The 18,947-nt window shown below is 39.8% G+C and overlaps 1 protein-coding gene across 11 annotated transcripts in view; it reads right to left on the bottom strand.

Annotated features, from left to right (window-relative positions):
• Positions 1-18,947, bottom strand: part of PDK1 (pyruvate dehydrogenase kinase 1) — a 117,533-nt gene that overhangs the window by 69,619 nt on the left and 28,967 nt on the right. For 8 of the 11 annotated variants that reach the window (XR_008677361.2, XR_010129616.1, XR_008677360.2 and 5 more), the window contains 3 exons: positions 16,528-16,638; positions 9,833-9,946; positions 6,855-7,049 (listed from right to left, as the gene is read on the bottom strand). Coding sequence is in view for 3 of the 11 variants with exons in the window: in XM_004032799.5 (XP_004032847.2) it covers positions 6,909-7,049; positions 9,833-9,946; positions 16,528-16,638 (366 nt within the window). In the remaining 8 variants the exon portion in view is untranslated. Of the gene's footprint in view, positions 1-4,051; positions 7,050-9,832; positions 9,947-16,527; positions 16,639-18,947 lie in introns of those variants that run through there. The other 3 variants (XM_004032799.5, XM_004032800.5, XM_055379177.2) reach the window with 1 other exon arrangement.

Genomic DNA, 18,947 nt, shown 5'->3' with positions numbered 1-18,947 from the left:
TGGTGGTTGTTCCTATTTGTTGCTTTTGTTGGTCACTGAGAGTTGGTTTTAAGATGAAAGGGACCTTTTTCTCCAAAGGAAGATTTGCCACACCAAAGCAGGAAAGGCAATGGTTTACCAAACAAAAAAACCCTAGGCCCTTTTATAAGTCTAATGTTTACCCAAACCCAGAAACATAAGACGTTTCTTTCCTCTATGCTCCAAAATAGTAGGTCAGAGTTAGAAAGGAGAATCCATAGGCAGGTAACTTTTTGTTAACACCTTGCAAATGGTGATACTTGCAACGCCTGGCAAATGGTGACGCCTTGGACATATTACTCAACGAATTTTCCATGGCAGGCCCATGGATCCAACCTCATAGACAATTCCAGTATGTCTGTCTTACATCTGACACTATACAAGGTTTATTGTAACATCCACTAATGGCTTATATAAGTGAGTTAAGCACTTTTAATTACAACTATCCCCCAAAGAAACTGAATTTCCTGTTTCTGTTGATGTGATCATATAGTTTTTCTCCTTTAATCTGTAGAGAGGTAAATTACATATTTTTATTAAAACATCCTCCTGTTCCTGGGAAAGATTCTCCTTTTGCTCATGATACAATATTTTATGCACTGCTACACTCAATGTGCCAATATTTCATCAGCAATTTTTCCATCTATGTTCATAAACAAGATTGGTCTATTAATATTTCACAGTCTTTGCTCAAGTGTAGCTTTGAGATTTCACTAACTTTCTGAAATGGGTTGGGTAGCTTTCTCTCATTTCAAAGTTTCTGTAAGACAGGAATTATCAGTTTCTTGATGTTTTGGTAACATTCATCTTTCAAAAATTGTCTTTTGGCGAGGTGGACTTGTGATTACTGATTCCATTTCCTTAGTGGTTGATTTAAATTGTCAAAATCTTAGATGGATCTTCTACTGTTTTCCTAGAAATATATCCATTTCTTTTCCACTTACAAAATTTTCATCATAAAGTTAATGGTATTCTTATGATTATTTTAAATCTCTATTGGTAGTTATGTCCTTTAAAAAAAAATCTAAATACTGTTTATTTGGGCCTTTTCCTTTCCTAACTGGAGGTTTATCTGAAGGGTCCCTTCTGCTGCAGCCTGCAAAGCCTCCATCAAAGGACACCCACTAGCTGGTTGCTGCCACAGCTGTGGCTTTACCTACCCCAGCTAACCCAGCGAGTATTAGTCCATCCCCATACTGCTATAAAGAACTGCCCGAGACGGGGTAATTTATAATAAAAAGGATTGACTCACAGTTCCGCAAGGCTGCAGAAGCCTCCAGAAACTCACAATCATGGTGGAAGGCACCTCTTCACAGGGCAGCAGGAAGAATGAATGCAGGAGGAACTACCAAATACTTATAAAACCATCAGATCTCATGGGAACTATCATGAGAACAGCATGGGAGAAACCACCCCCACGATCCAATTACTTTCATCTGGTCTCTCCCTTAACATGTGGAGATTATAATTCAAGATGAGATTTGTGCAGTGGGGACAGAAAGCCTAACCATTATCAGTGTCTTTGCTTGTTTACTTCTATTTTAAACTTTAAAATAAACCCGTAACTTTAGCAGTGCTGTTTTGCTACTCCTCTTAAATTCTCTCATTTTCTTGTGTATTTCATCCTTTTGCTAGTTTTGTACTGGTTACTACTCAGTTTCTTTGTTGTACTGAGTCATTTAAGTATCATTTTGAGAATGGAAAAAAAATGTTATTAAGTTCATTATTCCTTATGTATTTACTGAGCATACAATTGTTATAGAAGGCAGAAAGAATTTAGGTAGACAGGGTAAAGCGAGTCCCCGGCAGAAAACTTTTCTTTTAACAAACAGCAGCTCAAATATAGCTCTCTTTTTGACCTCATGCAGTTAACCCCAGTAAAACAGTGGCCCTTAATAAGCACATTCCTTTCCCTTTAGGGGCACTAAGATAAGGAAGCTAAAAGCAGACTGGGGGAATGCCTGCAGCTGCAAGATGTATGGGAACAGACAGAGAAACTCTCCCTTCCAGATAAGCTGGACAGAGAAACATAGACTAAGAGTCTAAGAGCCTATGTGGTCAAGGAATGGGATAAGAGCTGATAAAAAGCTATGCTCTGTACAGATAGCATACCTGGTCCCAACTAAAGCGTCCTCGGACCCTAGGAGGATAAGACATCCCCTCCTCATAAGCCCCCTCCTCACTAGCCCATTTATAAAAACCCTGACATTTTTACTACAACTTGGCAACCTGCTCGGAACCCCTCTCTGTAACAGAGCTGTTCTTTCCTTTTGCCTATTAAACTCCTGCTCCAAACTGTGTGTGTCTGCGACCTCGATCTCCTTGGCCATGAGACCAAGAACCTTGGTATTTACCCCCAGACAACGAGGCTGCTTCACAATTACAGGTGCCTACTACATACTGGACATTATGGAGATACTGAGAGTAAAGAGATGAAAAGAAATAGTTCATATTAAACCAGATATGTTTATACTGTAATACAGACATATTTTTCTCTGTCCCATCCTATTTTATAGTTATATAATCATATGGGCTCCATTTCTGGAGTACAGTTTTGGACAAATAATTTCATACCATACTGTATTTTCATGCAATACTGTAACTGTAGAAGTCTATATTATTTTCATGTAGTACTATAACTGTCACATTCTGAATCCCATAATGAGAGACATCTAAGTACAAAACCATGGCAAGAATACTGTGGCTTTTTATATTTGAGTCAAACTTAAAAATGTCCTGGCCTCATAAACTGTTTCCAAAAAAAACCTTCTCAGCATTTTTAACTTATAAGTAGATGGCAACATTTTAATCAAAACAACAAAATTTCTGATATTATCTGTGACAAATGCAGGAAATGTACTTCCACTCTCAAAAAATAACCCTTGAATGAACACAACTCTCACGTGGAAGTTTATTTTACTGGGGTGAAACTCTGTATTTTTGCTAAATAATTGCTAATTTAACAAAGTAAAAGACAGCTGTCACAATTCCCAATATAAACAACAGCTTTTCCAAGTCAACCAAAAAGAGTAGAGTTTTGCACCAAAAACTGACAATCTTGTCTTTTGCTATTAAAAACCTATGGTTAGCAATTGCTAAAGAACTGTGGAGACTCTAGAAAGAGGGGGGTGGTACATATGTTCAATTCTTTTTTCCAAACATGTCAATAGAACAGAAGGTACAGTAGTTTATGAATGCCAGAACTAAGCAAACTAGTGGTTTGCTTTTTTTAACATGCAAAAAATTCTTCACACAGTATTAATTATATTATTTTTCAAGTGCATTGGGTTTGACTGTAAGAAAATCAATTATTGGGACCAGAAATTAATAAGACATGATTAAAAGTTCCTCCAGCGAAAGTCATGTTTGCAAACTACCTAACTCAACCCTGATTACCCATATGTAGAAACTTCACACTTACATCACAATTAAAGACATAAACTGAAATTGCTTGGCTGATTTTTGGCTTCCTCTGATTAGTCATTCACAGAGCAACAGTGGGACCTTAAAACTAACAGTTTCCCCAGCTATTTACCTCTGGAGTTCTATTACTGAACTTGTTAGCTTCAACAATGAAGGGAAATTGTGCTGCCTATATCCCATCAATTAAAAATAGGATAGGAATTTATTTTTGACTATAGTAGTTCTGCCATTCAATTGGTACAAGCAGAGGGTAATGCTGGTTAAACTAAGACTTTTTTTTTTTTACAGTTATACTGTGGAAAGTTATTCAAATTTCAAATTTATTTACAGTGTTTGAAAAGCACACAACAGAAGATCTTCATTTATGCAACAAGTCAATCATCTGCAGTATGTATGGAAAATAAAAATCTAAGGTAAGTCAAACATACAAACTCTACCTCTTGCTTTCTCCATTAGAATATACACGTTGGAAATCTAAGTTCCAAACAGTTCCTCTCTACTGAAGATAGTGAAATTTAGTGCAAGCCCCCTAATTACCAATTTTTTGGATGCTTACAAAATGTTGAGCCTTGATGGTGGAAGAGGATTCTATTTCAAAGAGATGACTATATTTTTAAAAGGCTAAATTGACTCAGTTTATTTTCAAAAGAAGGGTTGATCCATGTTTTCAGTTTATTGCCATACAGAAAACATTTTATAAAATAATATGGTAGACTTCTACTTCAACATATTCACGTAAAAACATCACAGTGCAAGAAAGTGATCACAATTAAGCATGAAGACATCAAAAGCCAGCCAGTATTTTAACTACAGAGCAGAATATTCTTGCTGTCCCTTCCTAGAAAATGTTGGCACATTCATTAACTGCTCAGGTTACAAAAATCACTTCGTGTCCACTTCTTGTCCTTCAATATATTTTCATAACTACACTGTGTTACATTAATGCTGGTGGACAAATTAGCTCCTATAAAATCTAAAAACCTTTCAGGTAGCACAGTGATTTAAAACCAACTAGGAGAAAGCTCTCCCAGAATATTTTTGTATGTAATATTCTGTCCATTACCACAATAACAGAGTAAAAAGCTGTTTTACCTTAAAAATAAGCTAAAGGAAGATAATTTCATTTTTCCTTTAAAACATTTCTTAGCTTTTAAATAGAGAGAAAAAGTTTAAATTTTCTTGGGGGAGGAGAATATTTCATAAGTAAAAACATCAAATGTTGTACAAATGTTTCATTTAGGAAACAAATACTTAGATTCAAAGGATTCTAAAACATTTCAACATTATAAGAAAACTGTAATTTAAAGCTAAAAAACTGTAATACATCGAACTAATATAAATTACTCATTAACATGTTCTATTGTTTTTCACAAAATCCATAATTAAGGAATAGTGGGTTAGGTGAGATATTTTTCCCAACATTTGGTCAGATTAGCTAAGCAGCTCTGGGCAAAGGATGCCTCCTCTGAATCAGGATCTTGGCCTCTTAAATGAGGGCACTGGACTAACTGCCCATTCACATCCCTCTAATCTACACATTTATCACATCTGTTCATCTTATATAATCCTTCCAAGGATGAAGTGTTTCAACTCAATGTATTTTTCAGACAAAGCTCCCCTGTTTAAGTGGCAAAACTCTTCTTTAAACTTTAAAATTTTTACTTTAAAATGTTATTTCCAATATTATTTCCTGCCATCTTAGAAGATTTTGAGGGATAACTAACAACATAGTCTCTAAATGACACAGTCTCCTGGACTTGCCAGCTGATGACAGGATCTGCAGATACGTCTCAGGCTCTGCTCCAATTCTGAGCAACTCTGGGCCACACTGAGTGAGAAAGAGAATGATACCACCTACACTGTATCGCTTTGTTTCAAAGACCAATAGAGTTATAATATATCAAAGTATTTGTAAAGTACAAATTACCATACAAATGCAAAGGACTGCTGTAATAAACCTAAGCAAACTTTTCCCTGGTAATGAAATCTGGATAGTTTTAGAAAATATATTTTGTTTGTCAAGACTTGTGCAATAGGCCAGGTGTGGTGGCTCACGCCTGTAATCCCAGCACTTTCAGAGACTCAGGCAGGAGGATTTCTTGAGCTCAGGAGTTCAACACTACGCTGGGAACATACTGAGACCTCATCTCCACAAGAAATCAAAAAATTAGCCGGGTGTGGTAGTGCACAACTGTAGTTCCAGCTATATGGGAGGCTGAGGTGGAAGGATTACTTGAGCCCAGAAGATTGAAGCTACAGTGAGCCTTGACCATGCCACTGTACTCCATCCTGGGCAAAAGAGCGAGACCCTGTCTTGAAAAAAAAAAAAGAAAAAAGAAAAAAAGACGTGCAATGATGGCTCTGATGCTTTGGTTACGTGGCATTTTGTTCTTCTGCTTCTAATTATGCTTCTAATTGCACCAGGTGTGGGATTCAGTTTCTGCCTCCTCGAGTCTATAAATCTGACTTTAAATAGGTGGAAACCAAAACCTACAGATGTTACTTTAGCAAATGCTGTGTCATCACTGTTTACTTTGAAAGAGTGGTTCCCAACCTAGGGTAGGCATCAGACTTACCTTGGAAGCATTTTAAAAAGCGAGATTTCTAGGCTCTAGCCCTAGGGAGTCTGATTCAGTGTATCTGGAGTAGGACGCAGAAAAGCTCTATTTTTTTCCAAAAGCTTTCTAGGTAATCTCAACAAGCAATCAGTTCAGTTTTGGAGACATATTACTTTGCCCTCAATTTCTTCTCTATTTTAGTAGCTGCTAGTTTGTTTGTTTGTTTTCAGTATAAAAATTTCCCCTTGCATTAATCAGAAGTACACTTAGAACAGATGGCCCATGATTTTGGCATAGATCCACAGAGAGCTAGTCATTACACTTCTTTACAATAAAATTTAAAAATGATAAATTAACCTCAGAGCTAAGACAATGCATGTAGACGCCGAAGGGTGGCTGGTTCTGTGATTACAGGGCAACTGTTTTCTGCTTTACTTGTAGTCAAGTCACTGATAAACATGAAGACCATATTACAGCTGTCACTACCGAATAAAAGATGGCAGAACTCCTCCAAATAACAGGAAGATGGCTAACCAGCTAATCACTATCATTTAGAAAATGTTTCTAGCAAACATAAATGAAAGTATTTCTTAAAAAAAAAAAAAACTAGTTTCCTATAGAAACCCGAAGATTTCCACACTTCTGAAGTCTACCACAAAGTGAAAAGTTGGCCAAAACTACAGTTGTTTAAAAATATGTTCAATTAACTGTGAAAATATAAGTGTAAAATAGGTGCAATTTCATCTTTTAGGAGGTTTAACGGGCACAAATAGAATTCAGTTTCCATTTATTCTACTCAAATAGTTTTGTGAAAACGATAAATAATTTGGTATAATATAGTTCTGAACACCATACCTTCCAAATTTAATACAAAAGCCACATTTGGATTTTCCGATATCCCAAGTGTGTCTAGGCACTGCGGAACGTCGTCATGTCTTTGGGTTCTCTGCTGGGGACGCACCAGTCATCAGCCTCGTGGTTGGTGTTGTAATGCTTCCAGGCAGCTTTGTTATACACTGGGAGTCTTTCTATTGAGTCTGTTGACAGAGCCTGAAAAAGAAAAACCTAAGACCTATTAAGTCTGGCATTTTTTAGAATTCATTATTTGAGAAAATAGACAATGGCAAAAAGGTTACGACAAATTAAATAATATTCTATTAGTATCTTATTAATCCTTATACCACCTAAATATACTTTTAAATGGTATGTATATTTGAAACGTGTTATTTATGAAATCTATGGCACTGACTGATGTGCAGGTTGACTGAGTCTGTTGCTTACAGTAATTCCCCAGCCATCCTGGAAGCTGCTGGACTGAAATTTTACACAAAACATGACCCAGATCAGAGTTGGCTAACTGAAGAAGTTGGTTAAATGTAAAAGCATACAAATCGATATATGTATCTTAATATATGTACATAAATTTAATGAACTCTATTTTAATTATTTACTAGAAGAAATAGTGTTTTCTTCAGCATAGTCACTGTGCTTTAAAAAAAACTCATCACAAGCCAGGCACGGTGGCTTACGCCTATAATCCCAGTGCTTTGGGAGGCTTACACAGGAAGATTGCTTGAGCCCAGGAGTTGGAGACCAGCCTGGGCAACATGGCAAGATCCTGTCTCTACAAAAAATAAAAGTATCAGCTGGACATGGTGGCACACGGGTGTAGTCCTAACTACTTGGGAGACTGAGAGAGGAGGATCACTTGAAGCCCAGGGGTTCAAGGCTGTAGTGAATTATGATTGTACCACTGCACTCCGGCCTGGCAACAAAGCAAGACATTGTCTCTATAAATACATAAAAATTTAAAAACTCATTATAACATTATTAATAAATAGAAATCTATGTCTAAGGCATCTTAGCTTTTTCGTGAACATTTATTGGCCCTGGGTTTGAATCTGTGTCTTCTCCGGCCTCCAATTTCAGTCACTGTGCACAAGATTTCTACATCATGCATGATTTCAGTTTTCCATATATTATTACCAGTAATTCTCCATTGTATTTCAGCTTCCTATAAGTCACTGGAACCTGAGATAAACTACATTTCTAGTTATCTTCTTCAAGTTAGGATTTTTCAGTAGTATTTCCATCCCAGGCCAAAGGCATTTCCTAAGATGCAGAACATCCTGAACCAGAAAATCTCATTCTGATAATGCTAAAGTCTTTGATGTTGACAATTTTAATGATTCTCTAAGACTTCTTATCTTCTATTTTCCCTAAGGTAGAACAAAAAACCTTTCACCTCCATATTCTCTCTAAATATTCCAGAATTTCTTGATCTACAGGCTAGATCAAGCTTGTCCAATCCACGGCCCACAGGCTGCATGCGGCCCAGGATGGCTTTGAATGAAGCTCAACACATTTGTAAACTTTCTTAAAACATTATGAGATTTTTTTTTTTTGTGCAATCTTTTTTAAGCTCATCAGCTATCGTTAGTGTATTTTATGTGTGGCACAAGACAGCTGTTCTTCCACTGTGGCCCAGGGAAGCCATAAGATTGGACACTCCTGGGCTAGATCAAAATGTTACATTTTGTCATAAAAACATTGCACTGGGCCAGGTGTGGTGGCTCATGCCTGTAATCCCAGCACTTTGGGAGGCCAACGCAAGCGGATCACCTGAGGTCAGGAGTTCGAGATCAGCCTAGCTAGCGTGGTCAAACCCCATCTCTACTAAAAATACAAAATTAGTCAGGCGCCTGTAATCCCAGCTATTCGGGAGGCTGAGGCAGGAGAACAGCTTGAACCCGGGAGGCGGAGGTTGCAGTGAGCCGAGATCATGCCATTGCACTCCAGCTTACGTGACACAGAGCGAGACTCCGTCTCAAAAAAAAAAAAAAAGAAAAACATTGCATTGATGTTGCCCTTTTCCCTCGCAATTGACATGGTTAAAAAAACAAAAAATACCATCTAGAAAGAATTTAGTCTTTTCAGATATTTTTTCCAATATAAATTCTTCAACATTTCCTATAAAATAGATGCCACCTAGTGGCCAGAACAAGAAACTAGAGTCACTAAATCAGGCATAAACAGCCACCAGTTAGCCGAAGAAGGGGAATGATGGAACCTAGTGTTTTTCCAACCATGTAAAATGTGTGGAACCCTCCTTAATGCATTGAACACTCCAGGCAAGCCGACTAAGTGCTTCTGTGTCCATCAGGTAAGCTATATGCTTACCAAGAGTCACTTGTGCTTGTTCCCAAATCTGTTTGTACAATTCTGTCATTATAATTACAAAATTTATTACATAAGCAAAGAATAAAAAAGGGAATGTTTCCTTGAAAACTAAGATGAATGTTTTGGAAAGACTCATGGAGGAAAGTCACATAAAACTTGCTGTCAAATCAGTCAGGAGGTATCTGTAAAGGACTGCATAAAAGTCCAAAAAGAGTATGCACTTGTTGGTTTAAAGAAACTAAAATGATGCACTGTCAGTACAGCTTTTGCAAAAAAGACAATGTGACACTCCAATCTGCAGACCCATATACAAAGAAAAAGCCTTGGCAGTACATCAAAAGTTTGGCGTATCAATGTCCATTCATGTGTTTTATGTTAAAATTAAACTTGTATGATATACAACTTATGATTCTCTACTTTAACCCAATTTTTTTCCTATTAATAGACAGAGTCCTAATCACTCCAGGATACAAATCTCTTTCCCCATAGTTTTAGGGGATCATCTATCAAAATGGGTGAGATCCCAGGCAAAAAACCATAGTTTTTTTCTATTTAAACAGCATGTAGTAGAGTTAAATTTCATTACAGTTAAGTATGGACATCTGTTCTTATCATCAAAAGAAATATTAAATCAAGAAGACTACAGCTATTACCTTAATGTAGATAACTGCATCTGTCCCATAACCCTCTAGGGAATACAGCTTCAGGTCTCCTTGGAAGTATTGTGCGTAAAGACGTGATATGGGCAATCCATAACCAAAACCAGCCTGTTTGATGAGAAAAACAAAATTCTATTCAGAAAGACACACACTGAAATACTTTTCTAATTAAGACAGATGCCATTGAGTACCACGGGGCTATCAGAGCCCGCATCTGAGAGATGCATTATATTTAATATAATTAATATTTAAGCATTGACAATGATTAAGCTGAGGTTTACTTGAGTACTGTATCAGCTGACTTCCCTCTGGTCATTTAAAACTCTTTATTCTTTCTATAAAATGACTTGTGGTTGGTCTCGAAAAAGCATATTGCTTTTCCTTGCTGGCCTGCTCGGTCGTATTGTGTCTGGAATTGGTTCCTTCCAGTGGGTTCTTGGTCTGCGGACTTCTCCAGGAGAGGGGAGAAGAGCAGCATAAGCAGCTGGCAGAGGCAGGGAAAGACCAGCAGAAAGGAAAGAGAGAAAGAGACAGAAAGTCAGAGAGAGAGAGACAGAGGAAGAGAGAGACAAAGAGGGAGTCAGAGAGAAAGAAAGAAAGAGACAAAGTCAGAGACAGAGAGAGGAAGAGACAGGGACAAAGAGGGAGTCAGAGAGAGAGAGAAAGAGAGACACAGAAAGTCAGAGAGAGGAAGAGACAGACAGAGGAGTCAGAAAGAGAGAGGCAAAGAAGTCAAAGAGAAAGAGAGATAGAAGTAGTAAAGAAAAAACAGTGTACCCTATTCCTTCAAAAGCCAGGGTAAATTTAAAACCTATAACTGATAATTGAAGGTCTTCTCTGTAACCCTATAATACTCCAATACCACCTTGTTGTCAGTGTAAACAAGCGCATAGCCCGGAAGCACTGAAACCACTGACAACCCGTAGCTTTCTTATCAAAAATCCTTAACCCAGCAGGTTTCCTAACAGGGGATCTAAATCTGAAGGTCCGGCCAGACACAGGAGGAACTCCCTTCAGGACAGGACAATAGATGTTTCCTCCCAGGTGATTAAGGGAAAAAGACACAATGGGTATTCAGTAAGTAATAAGGAAACTCTTGTAGAAGCAGAGTTAGGAAAATTGCCTAATAATTGGTCTGCTCAAATATGCGAGCTGTTTGCACTCAGCCAAACCTTAAAGTACTTACAGAATCAGGAAGGAGCCATCTATACCAATTTTAAGTTAATATGGACTGAACGAGGTCTTATTAATAGCAAGGAATAACTGAAATTCCAAACTTAGAAGGTTTTCAACAAAAGTAAAGTTTGCTAAAAGTTAACAGTGTAACACATATTATCTTAACTTCTAGAATCTTATGGAAATCAGACCCTATCAGTGCCCCTCAAAGCTCAAGTCCATCAGTGCAGGGCCATACAACTAATACCCCTACTTATAGAGTTAGAAATGGCCACTGCTACAGGAACCGGAATAGCCAGTTTATCTACTTCATTATCCTACTACCAAACACTCTCAAAGGATTTCTTAGACAGTTTGCAAGAAATAACAAAATCTATCCTTACTCTACAATCCCAAATAGACTCTTTGGCAGCAGTGACTCTCCAAAACCGCCTAGGCCTAAACCTCCTCACTGCTGAGAATGGAGGACTCTGCACCTTCTTAGGAGAAGAATGTTGTTTTTACACTAACCAGTCACGGATAGTATGAGATGCCGCCCGGCGTTTACAGGAAAAGTCTTCCGAAATCAGACAACACCTTTCAAACTCTTATACCAACCTCTGGAGTTGGGCAACATGGCTTCTCCCCTTTCTAGGTCCTGTGACAGCCATCTTGCTATTACTCACCTTCGGATCCTGTATTTTTAACCTCCTTGTCAAATTTGTTTCCTCTGGAATCAAGGCCATCAAGCTATAGATGGTCTTACAAATGGAATCCCAAATGAACTCAACTAACAACTTCTATCAAGGACCCCTGGACCGACCCGCTGGCCCTTTCACTGGCCTAAAGAGTTCCCCTCTGGAGGACACTACAACTGCAGGGCCCCTTCTTTGCCCCTATCCAGCAGGAAGTAGCTATAGCAGTCATCGTCCAATTCCCAACAACAGTTGGGGTATCCTGTTTAGAGGGGGGATGGAGAGGTGAAGCCAGCTGGGCTTCTGGGTCGGGTGGGGACTTGGAGAACTTTTCTGTGTAGCTAAAGGATTGTAAACGCACCAATCAGCACTCTGTGTCTAGCTAAAGGTTTGTAAATGCACCAATCAGCACTCTGTAAAAACGCACCAATCAGCACTCTGTGTCTAGCTAAAGGTTTGTAAACGCACCAATCGGCACTCTGTAAAAACGCACCAATCAGCACTCTGTAAAATGGACCAATCAGCAGGACAGGGGTGGGGCCAAATAAGGGAATAAAAGCTGGCCACCCCAGCCAGCAGTGGCAACCCGCTCAGGTCCCCTTCCACACTGCGGAAACTTTGTTCTTTCACTCTTCACAATAAATCTTGCTGCTCACTCTTTGGGTCTGCACTACCTTTATGAGCCGTAACACTCACCACGAAGGTCTGCAGCTTCACTCCTGAAGTCAGCGAGACCATGAACCCACCAGGAGGAACAAACAACTCCAGACACACCACCTTTAAGAGCTGTAACACTCACTGCGAAGGTCTGCGGCTTCACTCCTGAGGTCAAGCAAGACCACAAACCCACCGAAGGAAGAAACTCTGGACACATCTAAACATCTGAAGGAACAAACTCCAGACACACCATCTTTAAAAACTGTAACACTCACCATGAGGGTCCGCAGCTTCATTCTCAAAGTCAGCAAGACCAAGAACCTACCAGAAGAAACCAATTCCGGACATGGTATCTCAATACTGCTCTTGGCAATATCATATAAAATGTGTTATCTCTTTTAGGAGCAAGAGTAGAAAATGGCTTGTTGCAGCCTAATAGATATATCTCATGACTTCATATCATAAATTTCCAGCCACGTTCTGAGCCTGGAGATATCTCTAATATAGATCTACTTTCTTAATTCTCACCGACGGGTCACTTTTCCACTTAAAAATCTTCAAAACATACCAGCACTCCCACCACCCCTACCCCACTGTCTTAGAAATCAAAACCTAAGCTTCTAAAAAGAGCTTTCTAGACCTGGTAAGATCAGGTCTCTGCCTCCCACTTTCCAGTCCAGCACAACTACATCTCTTGCTCTTAAGTTCCTTAAACATATCATTCCATGTCTGTTCATTTTGGTCCCAGTATCCAGAATAGCCTCTTTATCTGGATAAATCCCACCAATTCCTTAATACAAAACAAAACATCTGGATAAATGGGAAAATGGTTTTTATTACCAAGTCATATGTTTAATGACATTCCATATAGCATGCTAACTATGAGCTTGTATGGACTCAAGAATCAGAGTGCTATTCACAAACCCAGGCTCCAGCTTTACCTAACTCCACCAACTATAACTTGACTTTTCTACCCAGAGTCTCTGTTTGCCCGTACAAATCGACTATTCCATTTCCACACCTCCCTGCCCTGGGAGGCTAACCTGGATTGTCACTGGATTCCCATGCCCTCTGCTTACAGCATGTCTGGGAAAACCCAGCAGGAGTTCAGAGGAAGTCAAGGCGGGTATTTACTCCCCTGGTTCCTTCCCTGAGGTTGCCTTGGGAAGGCCGGGCCCCTGGAGAGTAAGCAGCTACTCTGCAGCTTTCCCTTCCTCTGGGTTCTGCTAACTTTGCCTTCTCCTCATCCCTCATGATCCAAGGTGGTGATAGCTTTGCTGCTGCTAGCCCTGGGTTCCTGTGCTATCTTTACCTACACCTATGTAATTAGTTTCTTTGTAAAAAGGCCTTCTTTCATAATTTGAGTGAGCTACCTCTTTCCTGTTGCGACTCTGAGTGATACATTAACTGGTCTTAGAAGTGGCCCCAAGAAAACTGTATGAGCAGGTGGTTCAGGCTCCCACGATACCTGACCTACTTTACCATGTGCTCTCTCTTGACCATACTTATGGGCTGACTCATAGGGCTTCCCCTATAACCAGTTAACAGGGAAGAAAAACAACATAGGCCTAGTCCACTGGTGGATCTACCCCACCAGTTGGAGGGCAGGCCTGAAAGACAGCAGTAAAAGTAAACCCTTCCAGCATGGGCAGTGGCAAAACAAGTGGCTGGCTTGTTAAGGACTTGGAAAGAACAAAACTGGGTGAAGGATGAGAAGGAGGTCTGGAAGAGAGATATGTGATGTTCCTCTCTGGACTTACAGTGTGAAGATAGCCTATCCATGCAAAGACCCACCAGAAGGTATCCACAGGGAGGAAGCCCTCTGTAACCAGGTAGACAAGAAAGCCACTCCTGTGGGCATCAGCTGGCCTTTCTCCAGCTACCCTACTGCCTGCTGACTGGGACCATCTACAAAGCGATGTCAGCAGAAAGGAGGCTCTGCAAGAAATTAGTAACAGTCTTAGCCTTGTTAAGGGCATGTAGATGTATGGAGGAGCCTGTTCCAGGTCAAGCCTCCTATTTTCTTAAAAATTCACATACATTTTATATCCCAAAATAACAAACACTTACATGGCATTTACCATGAGCCAGGCACCATAAAGAGCATTTTTACATATATCAACTCACTTAATTCTCACAGTAACTCCATTTTTCTAAGTGGGGAATCTGTGGCATCCAGAGGTCAATAATTTTCCCAAGGCTGCACATCTAAGATGCAGCAGTATCAGAAACAGAACCAAAGAGTTTAGATCCAAGTCTGGACTAGCTCACTATGCCGCTCTCCACAAAAATTCTACAATATTCGTTTACTACAAAAACAGCAGCTCCCTTCTATCCCTCTACTTTTTAGGATAAAACTAGACTTGTAAAAAGATGCTCATGTTTATCATTTGACATTGTCTGTCTGCCCCTTGACATATGGATGCCAACTCCTGGAGGGCATGTATCTGAATTGGAGAAGGACATTACTAGAGCAAGCATTTCAACTATAGTACAGCTGCAGCCATAGCATTTGTGCTATGCATCAGGCAAAATTGAGAGGTGAAACCGGCTGGACTGGGCTTCTGGGTCGGGTGGGGACTTGGAGAACTTTTCTGTCTAGCAAAAGGATCGTAAACATACCAATCAGCACTCTGTCTAGCTAAAGGATTGTAAACGCACCAATTGGCGCTCTTCGTCTAGCTAATCGGGTGGGGACTTGGAGAACTTTTGTATCTAGCTAAAGGATTGTAAATGCACCAATCAGCACTCTGTGTCTAGCTAGCTAAAGGTTTGTAAACACACCAATCAGCACTCTGTAAAAACACACCAATCAGCTCTCTGTAAAATGGACCAATCAGCTCTCTATAAAATAGACCGACCAGCAGGATGTGGGTGGGGCCAGATAAGTGAATAAAAGCAGGCCCCCAGAGCCAGCAGCGGCAAGCCACTCTGGTCCCCTTCCAGGCTGTAGAAGCTTTGTTCTTTTGCTCTTCACAATAAATCTTGCTGCTGCTCACTCTTTGGATCCACACTACCTTTATGAGCTGCAACACTCACTGCGAAGGTCTGCAGCTTCACTCCTGAAGCCACCGAGACCACGAACCCACCCAGAAGAACAAACAACTCTGGACGTGCCACCTTTATGAGCTGCAACACTCACCACGAAGGTCTGCAGCTTCACTCCTGAAGCCAGCAAGACCACAAACCCACTGAGAGGAACAAACAACTCCGGACACCCTGCCTTTATGAGCTGTAACACTCACCATGAAGGTCTGCAGCTTCACTCCTAAAGCCAGCAAAACCAGGAACTCACCGGGAGGAAGAAACTCCAGACACATCTGAACATCTGAAGTAACTCTGGATACACCATCTTTAAGAACTGTAACACTGCGAGGGTCCACGGCTTCATTCTTGAAGTCAGCAAGACCAAAAACCCACCAATTCCGGACACAAAACTATCAGAATAAAGTCCTAGTAACTTCCTAGGAAGGGGTCTAAAATAGATCTATCTTGTACTATACCCCCATCATGTTACAGCATAACTCTACTGGAAATGTCAGAGAAGTTTCCAAGTCTAGAGGAATAGAGTTCTTCTAGAATTACAGACAAAATTTTGGCAACATACTTTTTGTGGGGGAGTTAGAACATAAAGATAAGGATGGAGTCAATTCAAAAGTTGATCCTATTAAACCCGAAAATAGGTGGAACTAAGATTAACAAAACACCATCAAAGCAATTATAATTTAAGCCTTCAGGTTGGTGATTGAACAGATTAGAATTTTAGTCTTATTTTTCAGTCTAGGATATGAGATCATTCTAATGACAAATACTTGAGAAAAAAGTCAACACTAAAAAGTAATTCAGTGTTGACCAAACACTACTAAAACCAGTAATTTATTCCCATTAGAAATAATGTGGTTAATCATATTTCAAAATATGGTTTTACACAGGAAAACTACTGCTATATCACGATCAAACTTTGTAACAAGAACTCCAAATCTCTGTCTCGTGCCCATTTCAGTTGGAAAAAAAAAAAAGTATTCTGAAGGCTGTTTAAATTTAGGGGAAAGTGTGCATTTCTAAGAGCTTCTTTCTTCCTTGTGGAGTACCCTACATGACGGCTTAACTTACTTATTTGGCAGCTACAGCATGCGGAAGGCAATTCACAGAAACACACTACATTATTTCTTGATAACATACCAGAGGCACCGCGCGGGAGGTCTCAACACGAGGTCTCGGTGCAGTTGAATACATGTAGTTGAAAAGTCTGTCAATTTTCCTCAAAGGAACGCCACCTCCTCGGTCACTCATCTAAGTTAAGAAAAGGATCATGCTCTATGCCCAAATCCTCAAAACAGCAAAATGTCAACACATACTCTCATAGCATCACAGTTTAACTGCTGGTGGGAGAACGCTTTTTTTTTTTTTTTTTTTTTGAGACAGAGTCTCGCTTTGTCGCCCAGGCTGGAGGGCAGTGGTGCGACCTCAGCTCACTGCAACCTCTGCTTCCCGGGTTCATGCCATTCTCCTGCCTCAGCCTCCCAAGTAACTGGGACTACAGGCGCCCGCCACCATGCCCAGCTAATTTTTTTTAGTAGAGGCGGGGTTTCACCATGTTAGCCAGGATGGTCTCGTTCTCCTGACCTCATGATCTGCCTGTCTTGGCCTCCCAAAGTGCTGGGATTACAGGCATGAGCCACCGCACCCAGCCTGAGTGCTGCTTTTGAAAATGAATACAACACAATCCAAGTTGCCAATATAAGCATTTCCCTCGCTGTTGAACCCAACCCAACTCCTCTAATATGTGAAACTCTAATACATAAACTCCATCATAATACTGCTGTGGCTTTGTATATTTCCGGGAGTCTCATTAACAGTGCATTATAGCACAGAACTGGGCACAAGTTAACCCTATCTTGTATGTAACTATAAATCTGTTACTCCTTTCTGGTGGGCAGCATGGTGACTAGAAGCAAATTAAACACGCACACCTGTAATCCCAGCACTTTGGAAGGCAGAGATGGGTGAATCACTTGAGGTCAGGAGTTCAAGACCAGTTTGGCCGACACAGCGAAACCCCATCTCTACTAAAAATATAACAATTAGCCAGGTGTGGTGGCACATGCCTGTAGTCCCAGCTACTTGGGAGGCTGAGGCAGAACAATTGCTTGAACCCAGGAGATAGAGGTCACAGTGAGCCGAGATCGTACCACTGCACTCCAGCGTGGGTGACAGAGCAAGACTCCTTCTCAAAAAAAAAAAAAAAAAAAAAAAATTAAAAATGCATGTATTAGGCTGGGCATGGTGATTCACACTTGTGATCTCAACACTTTGGGTGACTGAGACAAGAGAATCACTTGAAGCCAGGAGTTTGAGATCAGCCTGCACAACAGAGTAAGACCCCATCGCTACAAAAAATTTTCTAAAATTAGCTGGGCATGGTGGCATACAATTGTGATCCCAGCTACTTGGGAGGCTAAGGAAGGAGTATCACTTGAGCCCAGGAGGTGGAGGCTATAGTGAGCTATGATGGCACCACTGTACTCCAGCCTGAGTGACAGAGGGAGCCACTGTCTCTAAATTAAGAAAACAAAAACAAACAAAAAAAGAAAAGCATATATTGGGTGGGTCTGGTGGCTCACACATATAATCCCAACACTTTGGGAGGCCATAACAGGGGGATCACTTGGGCCCAGCAGTTCCAGACCAGCCTGGGCAATATAGTGAGACTCCGTTTGAACAAAAAAAAAAAAAAAAAAAAAAAAAAAAAAAAAAACTTTAAAATTACCCAGATGTGGTAGTGCATGCCTGTAATCCCAACTACTTGGGAGGCTGAGGCAGGAGGATCACTTCAGCCCAGGAGTTCGAGGCTGTAGTGAGCTATGATCTCACCACTGTACTCCAACCTGGGTGACAGAATAAAACCCTGCCTCTATTTAAAAAAAAAAAAAAAAAAAAAAAAAAAAGCATGTACCTTTCACACAACAATGTCACTTCCAGAAATTTATCCTGAGAAAATAAGCAGAAAAGCATGCAAGGTATATATGAGAACATCCATCACAGCTCTATGCAGAATACCTAAAAGTAAACAACCTAAATAGGGGATTAGTTAAGTAAAAGAAAGTACATTCTAAAATAGAATATTGTTAACCATTAATTAGATATTATATAGAACTCCATATACTGGCATAAGAGATAGTTAAGCAGCAAAAAAAACCAACTGACAAACAAAAAAAAAAACAGTTACAAAGAAGCATTTATAATACTCTGCAAAAATTCTATTATAAAAAGGTCTGAAATGATATCTAATTTTATTTTCTGTAGAATGAGTAATTTTCTCTTCTTGTTTGGGGTTTTCAGTTTCTGAATTTTCTTCACAATTACTTTAACAGGAAAAAAACAGTATAATTTTCATTTTCAGGGAGAAAAAGACAGAACCGCTACTTTGTGTTTCCATCTACCAGCAATTTTACAGCCTAGAACCCCAGAAAACTTTCTGATATGTTCGTAAGGCATGTAGGTCTTTACATTTTCATATCATTTTTCAACTCAAAACAGTATGGCAAATCAAATTTAGTAATTTATTTACATATAATTTTTCTTTTCCTTCAAAGTTAACA

This window comes from Gorilla gorilla, chromosome 11 (assembly GCF_029281585.2).
Source record: "Gorilla gorilla gorilla isolate KB3781 chromosome 11, NHGRI_mGorGor1-v2.1_pri, whole genome shotgun sequence".
Lineage (NCBI taxonomy): Eukaryota > Metazoa > Chordata > Mammalia > Primates > Hominidae > Gorilla > Gorilla gorilla.
Note: the sequence above shows the minus strand (reverse complement) of the source record. Positions and strands in the feature narration are given on the sequence as shown.